Source organism: Sceloporus occidentalis, unplaced genomic scaffold, assembly GCF_023333645.1.
Source record: "Sceloporus occidentalis isolate IW3139 unplaced genomic scaffold, rSceOcc1.0.p SCAF_6, whole genome shotgun sequence".
Taxonomy (NCBI): Eukaryota; Metazoa; Chordata; class Lepidosauria; order Squamata; family Phrynosomatidae; genus Sceloporus; species Sceloporus occidentalis.
The window spans coordinates 6,909,780-6,920,096 of NW_028316986.1; the positions used below are offsets into that span (position 1 = coordinate 6,909,780).

Sequence of the window (10,317 nt, forward strand, 5' to 3'; positions counted from 1 at the left end):
TGATGATGATGATGATGATGATGATGATAATTTCCTACCCACTTCTCCCCATGGATCGAGGTAGGGAACAACAACAATTAGCAGACAGACAACATCAGTTAAAACACTTCATTTAAAATACATATCAGTTTAAAAGGACAAATAAGATCTGCACATATTAAAACAATCCACATTTAAAATTTGCAATTTAATAATAATAATAATAATAATAATAATAATAAAATTATTTGTATCCCGCCCCTCTGAGAACAATCGGGGTGGCTAACAAAGTTAAAAATACAAAACATATAAAATCCCTGGTACCCTCCTTAAAAAAGTATTAAATCCAATGCAATATTTAAAAAACAGAACAAAAAAAACAACAAACAAACAAACATACAAGTTAAAAACTGACCAGAAGGTCAACAATATCATACCAACAAGCAACCAGTGGGAGCAGCAGTATCTTTCCCAGACGTTTTGCGATCTCTTCCAACTCTATTATTCTATGATTCTATGGCGCGTTACAGACGGGCGCAAGAAGCGCTGTCATCGTGCCGTGATTACGCGTGAGGGGCGGCGCTTCCGGACGCGCCTTGCCCTCGCGCGTAATCGATATGTCAAAATGGCAGCGCCCTATACAGATGGGCGCCGCCATCTTGACATAGCAGACGCTCTGCGTCCGCACATCCCAACCCGGAAGAGACATCGTGAGTGCGCGCTTTGGCACTTGCGACGTCTCTTCCGGGTTGCCGGAAGGAGCGCGATTTCCGCACTCCTTTTTTGCAGCGCGGAGGAGTCGCGCGGTTTGGCTGCTGCAGTTTCTCTGCGCTGCAACCGGCAGCAGCCCAAGACCACCCCTTTTGGGCAGTCTGTAACGGGCCTATGATTCTATGAATAAATTATTACAGAAGTATCTATGCATTTTCATACAGATTTTTAAATAAAGCATCATAAGCAGGATAACAGCTTGGGTACCATTCATCCTCAGAGATTGCCTGATAAGTCTTTGGAATGATTTACTTAAAGTATGGTCAATGCAATTTCATGTTGTTCTGTACCTTGAAGGTGACTCTGACTTATGGAAACCTTGTCACAGGGTCTTCTTGGCAAGGTTTTTTATTCAGAGGAGGTTTCCCGTTGCCTTTTTCTGAGGTAGAGAGAATGTGACTTGCTCAGGGTCTCAAGTTCGTTTCCATGAGCAAGGATTTGAACCCTAATCTCTCACAGTCTTAGGGTGCATCTACACTGTAAAAATAATGCAGTTTGACACCACTGTAAGTGCTGTAACTCTATGTATGGAATCCTTGGCTTTGGAGTTTTACAAGGTCTTTGGCTTTCTCTGCCAAAGATTGCTGGTGCCTTACAAAACTACAAATCCCAGGATGTTGTAGGATGGAGCCATGGCAGTTAAAGTAGTGTCAAATTGCATTAGTTCTACAGTGTAGATGCACCCTAAGTCCAACATTCAGCAGCTACACTATGCTAACGCTCTTTGGTCAGTGGAAAAACTCAGCAATTCCTGCCTTTCTTTGATATTCCTTTTGATCCTAGATGTATTGCTCTGTTCTTTGTTCTCATTTTTGGGTTCTTTAAATGCAATGTTATACATAATTTGTATGAGTTTATTATCTAAGAAGAAATATTTTCTGTACCAAAAAGAGTCAAAAACTCACGTGGAAATGATCAATTTAGAACTTGAAACACAAGAAAGAGAAATTGATACAGGTGTCCATACAAGGCAAAACTGCAGAAACATCCTTCCGTTGATGAGCAGAATTTTTTATGGTTCTATGCAGTTAAATTAGTTGCCCTTGTTTCTCGTAGGTTGCTGAAGGGATGGCATACATCGAGAGAATGAACTCCATCCACAGAGACCTCAGGGCAGCCAACATTTTGGTCTCGGAGAACCTCATTTGCAAAGTTGCAGACTTTGGCCTAGCTAGGATCATAGAGGATGAATACCTGGCACAAGAAGGTCAGTCCAGCATCACGGTTTGTGGTAAAAAAGCTATTCATGGGACATGATCTAGATGGGGACAAAAAGATGACCCTCTCAAAAGGTTGGTCTGCTCACCCTATATATTCTACTCTTAGAGGCTTTATCACACTGTTGAGGCCTTTATCACACAAGGCTATAAAACGGAAGGTTAACAGAATAAAAACATCTTTGGCTGGTACTTATCACACAACATAGTGTCTATCCTACTGCTGCCTTGCATGCCATTTGTTACTGTAGTGCTCAATAACAATAAACTCAATAACAAAGGAGAATCTCTACTGAAAGGTTACTCTGGATATCTGCATTGAACCATGGAAGCTAAAGTGGTGTCAAACTACATTAATTTAAATTAATTAAATTTACAGCGCTATATAAATAAAGGTTAATAATAATAATAATAATAATAATAATTCTATAGTGTAGGCGCAGCAAGAACTTTTCCAAAGCATGGGGCTATAACTATTCGAAACTCTCAGCTAGTATGGCCACTGGTCATGGATTCTGGAAACTGTTATCCTATTGGGGGGAAATACCCTGCAGAAATATATATCATAGAATAAATCTGTCTGAGCAGAGAAATGCAACTGAAAAACCCTATACATGTAAACAGACAGATACAGTGGGACCTTGTTATCCGCTGGGGTTTGGTTCCAGGATCCCCTGTGGATAACAAAATCCGTGGATGCTCAAGTCCCATTAAATATAATGGCAGAGCAAAATGGTGTCCCTTATATAAAATGGAAAATCAAGGTTTGCTATTTGGAATTTATACTTTTTAATGATATTTTCAAGCTGTGATTAACTTAAACTTAATATGGAATGAATGCCCATGCCAGAGAACAGATGCCCATTAATGAAGTTAGCATCTCTGCATTTCTTCCTTTTACCTTCCTTTACATTCATTCTGTGCCTGCTTCCATCTGCTTTTTTTCTATTTAATGGGACAAAAAAAATCCCTTTTTAAATGTACTTTTTGAAGTGGTGTAAATTTTAAAGGCTCTTCAATATATATATATATATATATATATATATATAGAATTATATATATATATAATGAAATTATATATATATATATAATGAATATATATTATATATATATTATATATTATATGAATATATAATATATATATATATATATATATATATATGAATATATATATTGCATAATTGTTGCTTACCATCTGATGTTCTTTTAGTGCCTGTTTATCAAACCATTTAGTGTATTGCTATGTATTGTATATGCATTATCCTACTTGAGAGTATGTATTTTCCCTGGAAAATGATTAACCATCCATTATGAAGCCAAGCCCTCCCTCCAGTCCATCTGCCTTGGTCCAGGCCTCGGAGGTAGAGAGGAACTGCTGGACCTCTTACCCTTTCCCTCCACCACTCCCTTCTCCTTCTGTGTCATGTCTTTTTAGATTGTAAGCCCGAGGGCAGGGAACCGTCTAACTAAAAAGATTGCATGTACAGCACTGTGTAAATTTACAGCGCTTCATAAATAAAGGTTAATAATAATAATAATAATAATAATAATAATAATAATAATATATTTAAAAATTCACATTGTTTACATGCATTTGCATTGTTTGCAAAGGAAACTGGGACTCCGTTTTTGCACAGCTTTGAGAAATGCTCCCCCCCCCCCGCCTTATGTTCTTTTTAGAGGTGTGTAAGTGTGTGTGCTTGACTGAATCTGCAGCCATCTGGTAATATGCAGATTCCAGGAAGCCAAACATATTCAGACTTGGAGGTGCAAGTCAGGAATAATCTGCATAAAAATATTAACAAATTAGATTTATTTATTTATTTATTTATTTATTTATTTCAATTAGTTCATCTCATTTCTATGCCACCTTTCCCAAACAAGGGGAAATTGTGGCACAAACAGCAGTAGTGAGGGGTCTAGCTTGAATCTGTCGGGGTTTGTGTTATTATTATTATTATTATTATTTTCTTATACTCAAGGCGGCGAACAACAAGTATTAATCAATACAATTTTAAAACAGTATGACAGTATTAAAATATATAAATATAAATTTTTAAAACCAGTTAAACAATTTTAAAAGGTAAAACAGTTATAAATTAAAATATAACATGTTTAAAATACAAACCATTAAAATTTATATAGCACAACATTAAAAACCCAGCGCTTATCAGCTTAAATGGCCTGACTGCACAAAAACGTCTTTACCTGCCACTGGAAGGATAGTAGGGATGACGCCATCCTGGCTTCTTTAGGAAGGAGTTCCAAAGCTTGGGAGCAACCACTGAGAAGGCCCTCTCTCTTGTTTCTGCCTGATTCCAAATGAGACCAAAGCGGGAGTGCACAAAATGGGCATATTTATGGGCCAAACTGTGTCTTGAGGCTGTTGGAGTTGATTTTCCAGGAATCACAGAAACAATGGGATTCCCAGCTGGGTGATGGTTTTAACTTCAAAGTTACAAAAAGAATATTTTTGGTTGACGGCAATGGCATTGATTTAATCAAGAAATGGTAACATCAGAACAATCCCAGGAAGTTTGGGACAGTATAAGGTGTTGGGAAATATGATGTGGGTTTGCAGAGAGATTAGTTTACTACTTTAGGATGACAGACTTCTTTATCTTTGATCTTCAAGAGGAAATGCACATGGCAGGGGGCTGGGGAACGGCAATACTCACAGCCATTAAGTCACAGAGGTCCTTTCCTCATGTTCTCAGATCTTATGTGAGCAGTCATGAGAAGTTCACTTAAAGAGCATTATGACCTTTCCAGGTCCATGCTTTTTAGCCTCTATGTAACTGCTGCTATAACAAAATGTTTGTACCCCAAAATACCGCGAGGAATGCAAGGTCTGCCAACACGGTTCACAAAAGTTTCTTTAAAACAGCAACAACAAAACTGTACAATATTAAAACACAATTAAAACCATACATTGATATAACAAGTCAAAAATGTAAAAAATACTAAATTAAAAACATAAAACCATTAAAAATCATTAAAAGCTTTACAATGCAACCATACAAGTTTCATTAGACCAAGGTATAGTAATCAGAGTGCAGTCCTGAACAGAAAGACTGGGGCAAATTTATACAGGAGAAAGCAGACTCTTATATAGCCTGGAGACTTGAGATGTACACTTAAATACTGAGTTCTTTTACCATTTTCTGTGTTAGCTTCTCATTCTGAACTGATCTGTTTCCAACAGGTGCCAAATTTCCTATCAAATGGACAGCGCCAGAGGCAATTAACTACGGGATTTTCACCATCAAATCTGATGTCTGGTCTTTTGGGATTCTTTTAACAGAAATCATCACTTATGGAAGGTGTCCTTATCCAGGTACAGTATACTTATGCTCTTTTGGGGAACTATGATTCCCAATATCTCCACTTTACTGTGCTGACTGGGGCTTTGGGCTGCTATGATCCCAAAAACGTAACATATCCAAGCTCTGGATCTCAGTAGGCAGTTTCTTCCTATGTTTATCTCAAACCTGAAGTTTTAATGCCAGACTAGGTTTGGTGCACTTATTAATTCAGAGACCACAGTGCACCAGCTGTGTTTGCAAAGATCTCATCAGCTTCGCATTGTCATTGGACCTTAGTGCATTGCCTGCTTTTCACAAGTCCATCACTCCTATCAAAAAGATCCTTTCTGTTGTTCATGAAACAGGTAGTGATGAGTATGAATTGACATGGGTAGACATGGCAGGAAATATTATTTCTTGAATAAATAGGTGCTGCCAACACCTCCCACCCCCATAAACCTGTGCATGCATGTGTGTTCATACACACATACACAACTGGCCATTTACTTCCTTTTCAGTGTAGAGAGACCAGCTAGTTCAGGAACAGAGATAGAATCACAGAATCATAGAATCGTAGAGTTGGAAGAGACCCCAAGGGCCATCCAGTCCAACCCCCTGCCATGCAGGAAATCCCAATCAAAGCTTACCCGACAGATGGCCATCCAGCCTCTGCTTAAAGACCTCCAAAGAAGGTATGTATGATCTCTAACAATCATGCTGGATAACAGTCTGGCTGTGGGCCATTTTCTAATCCCCTAACATAGAGGAATCCACAACTGCTGTTGCTGCTTCTCCTTCGCCTCTTTCACTTTATTTACACCTCACTTTCTACCAAATACCAGGACTCAATTGAGCTTATAAATTATAACAATATAGTTTGGCATCTGATTGGTGAATTACAATCGCGTAAGTGGGTCTTATGCTATTGCAGCTCACTATTTAAAATCACTGCAGAGGTTGGAATAGACTACAAATTCTACAACAACCCAAATCCGCCCCCCCCCCCCACGGAACCATCCAAAACTAGCAATTTTGTCTGTTACCTATGTGTTTTAACTAGTTTTAATCATATGAATAATTTGATTATATTTTTGACTTTTGAATTTGGTGTGTGTGTGTGTGTGTGTGTGTGTATGGAGGTATGCACACATGCACATTACATACATCCCATTTTAATTATTTTGGCAAAATATTCAAGAATAAACAAAAATGAGAAAAAATAGGGAAAAGAAAAATAGAAATAAAAAATAAAAAACAAATATCAGAATACATCTAATGATACACACACACATTAATTTAAAATTAACACTAATCTAATCGAACCTACCATACTTGGAATTTGGTTTATTTTTAGCTATATTTCTTTTAACTTTTTGTATGATAATACTTCTTATTGTTTCTACTATTATTGTAGGCCTCATTCCCACTACAGAATAAACTCGTTTTTGAGTCGAATGAGCGAAGCGACTTAGCACTGAATAGACATTCACAATATTCACGCAGCAATCAAACCTTATCCATTTCAATTTAATCCATTTTGCGTTCACATTCATCAGTGAATCGATTCAACATGGAGTCGCATAACAGGGCTGACTGTGCCACAGGGAACCGATTCAGATCCGCAGCTTGTTCACACTAGCACTGAACTGATTCATTGCAAAAGACGCAAGGAATTCAGTGGATCCAGAAGAAGCGCTTTAAATGGGTTTAGTGCTGGGGGTCCCTTCACAAACTGTGTCAGGGAATCAGTCCAAGTGCAAACAAGGGTCATTTAAACCGTTTCAGATCTGTTTGCAAACTGGTTTATTATATAGTGGGGATGAGGCCCCAGTTGTATAACTATAGTAGTAACAGTGTGGTGCAATGGTTTATTTGTTTATTTATTTATTTATTTATTTATTTATTTATTTATTTTATATACCGCTATTCCAAAGATCATAGCGGTGAACAGCAAGTAAGCTAATTATCAAGTAAGCTAATTATCAAGTAAGCTAATTTCCCCCAACAGTCTGGGTACTCATTTTAGCGACCTCGGAAGGATGCAAGCCTGAGTCGAGCTTGGGCCCTTTTGCTGGTCTTGAACTCGCAACCTTGTGGTTTTGAGTGAATGGCTGCAGTACAGGCATTTAACCACTGCGCCACCAGGGTTTGACTGTTGGACTTTGGGTGGCCAGGCTTCAAATCTCCACTCAATCATGGCAAGTCACCATTTGGAAAGTCACACTCTCTCAGTCTTAGAGGAAAGCAAAGTCTAACCACCTCTGAACAAATCTTGCCAATAGAACCCTGTGATAAACTGGAAATGACTTCCATAAACTGGAAATGACTTGAAGGCACACAACGCACAGTCACTCACTCAGTCAATCAACAAGTCAGTCAGTCTGTCAATTACATGTCAACTTTTTTCCATTTTGGGACTCAAAGTGGCCTGCATAAAACAAACATTAACAATTAACAGCATACGAAAGTTTTTTAAAAAGGAATGAAACCATTAAAAGATATAATACTGTTTAAAATAAGTTTAAACAAAAACAACATCAGATCAACATATTATACAAGGCCTGTTTCCCCTAAAAAAACCAAATCAATTCTCAAAAGCCTGCTGGATGGTCTGGAGGATGCCCATCTAAGCCTTTCTCGGAAGGGAATTTCAGAGTCTGGGAGCATCCATTGAGAAGGCGCTCAATAAAGTAGAAGAGAATTATCCAGCTCCTCCTATGGCTGGATGAAAAGCAATGGCATCACATGCAGAGACCTCTGGAGGATGCCTGTCACTGTCTGTCTATCTGTAGCAGAGGTGGGAAAACTGAGGACCACATGAGGCCCTTGACATCCCTTGTGTGGCCATGAAAGCCCCCTAGAAGCCCCTCAAAGGCCCCAGACTCAATTCTCCCCTCCTCAAAACCACCTGAAACGTGCCCAAACCACAGTGGTTTGTTTCCCTGACATGTAGCAAAATCCTCCATTACCCTGCCACCAAAGATTGCCCATCAGCTTATGGAAACCCCATGAATTTCCTAAGGCTTTCTTAAGCAAGGACTACTCAGAGGTGGTTTTTCCATATCCTTCCTCTGAAATACATCCTGCAGCACCTGATATTCTTTAGCCATCTCCCATGCAAGTACTAACCAGGGCTGCTCCTGCTTAGCATCCAAGATCAGACGGGATGAATGGCTTCCTGATATCTGCTTTAAAAGTCTTCAAAGAAGGAGAGTCCACTACCTTCTGAAGCAGTCTGTTCCATCATCACATAATTCTTATTGTCAGTAGGTTCTTCTTAATGTTCAGGTAGGATCTTTGGTTTTACAGACGGAATTGATTAAATTGTGTCTTAGTCTGGAGCAGGAGAAAACAAGCTTGTTCCATTTTCTGTGTGAAATCCCTTCAGATATTTAAACATAGTTATTGTATCACCTCTCCATTTTCTCTTCTCCAAGCTAAACATAGCCAACTATTTCATCTGTTTCTCATAGGGCTTTGGTGGTTTCCAGAGTTTTCATCATCTTGGTTGTCCTCCTTTGGACACATTCCAGCTTGTCAATGTTCTTCTTGAACTGTGGTGCTGCCCATAAGCGGACACAAGTTATAAGTCTTTCTTTCTTTTCCACAGCTATGACCAATCCTGAAGTTATCCAGAATCTAGACCGGGGATATCGAATGCCCTGCCCGGACTCTTGCCCACCTGAACTTTATGCAATAATGATGAAATGCTGGAAGCAGAATCCAGATGAAAGGCCAACATTTGAACACCTCCAGACTACCCTTGAAGACTTTTACACATCCACAGAAAGGCAATACCAGCCAGAGCCTGATGTATCTTGAGCACTGACTGCTTGAGGAAATGGCAGATTTAAAAAAGAAAATTCCAGAACACTAGTGGGAAGGGCGCATGGGATTTTTGATGAATTGGACGTTGGCATGTCTTTGGGCATCAAGTATGTGTGCAGAGCATATGATTGGCCTGGCCATATGCATACAAGTCCTTGGAGTCACAAACAAGATGTCCCATGCCAAGCAGAAGGAGAACATTTATGAAAGGAAGACACACTTTCCAATTGATTAAATAAATAATTTAAATTGTTAAAGCTGAGTCAATAATCAAGCCAAAGAGAAAGAAAAACATGTGAGGAATAGGTAGGTTTAACTATCTGGACATGTCCCAGGCCCACACAATTCACTGGTGCTGTGTTTTGCACTAAAGACAAAGGGCCTAGATATGTAGATTATTCTTCCTTATGATCCAGAACCCTGATTGGCCTGGCTGTATTCACAAAGGGTCCTTGCTCATTGCTAGGCATTTAGATTGGTATGGCCCTATGCATAGTGGGTCTTGCTCATAACATGGCACCCTCATTGGCCGGGCCATATGCATACAGGGTTGTTGTTGATAACTGGGCATCCTGATTCACATGCTGGTAAGCTTACAAGGTTATTGCTCATAACAGGGCACCCTGATTTGCTTAGCTGTATGCAGTGAGAGTTCTTACTTATAACTAGGCACCATGCTTAACTGGGTCATATGTATACAGGATTGTTGTTCATAACTAGGCATCCCGATTGGCCTGGCTGTAAACGTAGAGGGTTCTTACATATTAGTAACCATCCTGATCGGCCTGGTGATTTGCATAGAGGGTTGTTGCACATAGACATCCTCCTTGGCCTGCCTGTATGTTTAGAGTGTTCTTCTTTATTACCAGGCACCATGATTGGCCTGGCCATATGCATACAAGTTTGTTATTCATAACTAGGCACCTTGATTGGCCTGGCTCTATACACAGAGGGTTCTGACTTATTGCAGAAGCATCTGACTATTTCACTGCAGCCAGGTGCAAAGAGATTACATAGTCTGCTGAGGTCCATTGGTAGCATCTGAGCATTTGAGGTAATCATTTTGCATCTGGCCAAGTCCCCATAACCAGACCCATCTGTGATCCTTCCCAGTCTCTACCAGGCACAGAATAGACAGATCAGTAGCTGTATGCTAGGGATGCGGTGGCTCAAGTGGTTAAGATGCTGACTCTGTTCATTGGAACATTGGCAGGTTG

The 10,317-nt window shown here is 39.5% G+C and overlaps 1 protein-coding gene across 1 annotated transcript in view; it reads left to right on the forward strand.

Moving 5' to 3' along the window:
• The window catches only part of LOC149310372 (tyrosine-protein kinase Blk-like), a 32,377-nt gene extending 23,069 nt beyond the window's left edge, over positions 1 to 9,308 (forward strand). The window contains exons 10-12 of the mRNA XM_089528273.1: positions 1,807 to 1,957; positions 5,173 to 5,304; positions 8,883 to 9,308. Coding sequence (XP_089384399.1) covers positions 1,807 to 1,957; positions 5,173 to 5,304; positions 8,883 to 9,094 — 495 coding nt within the window. The 3' untranslated portion in view covers positions 9,095 to 9,308. The remainder of the gene's footprint in view (positions 1 to 1,806; positions 1,958 to 5,172; positions 5,305 to 8,882) is intronic.
• Positions 9,309 to 10,317: the final 1,009 nt, after the last annotated feature.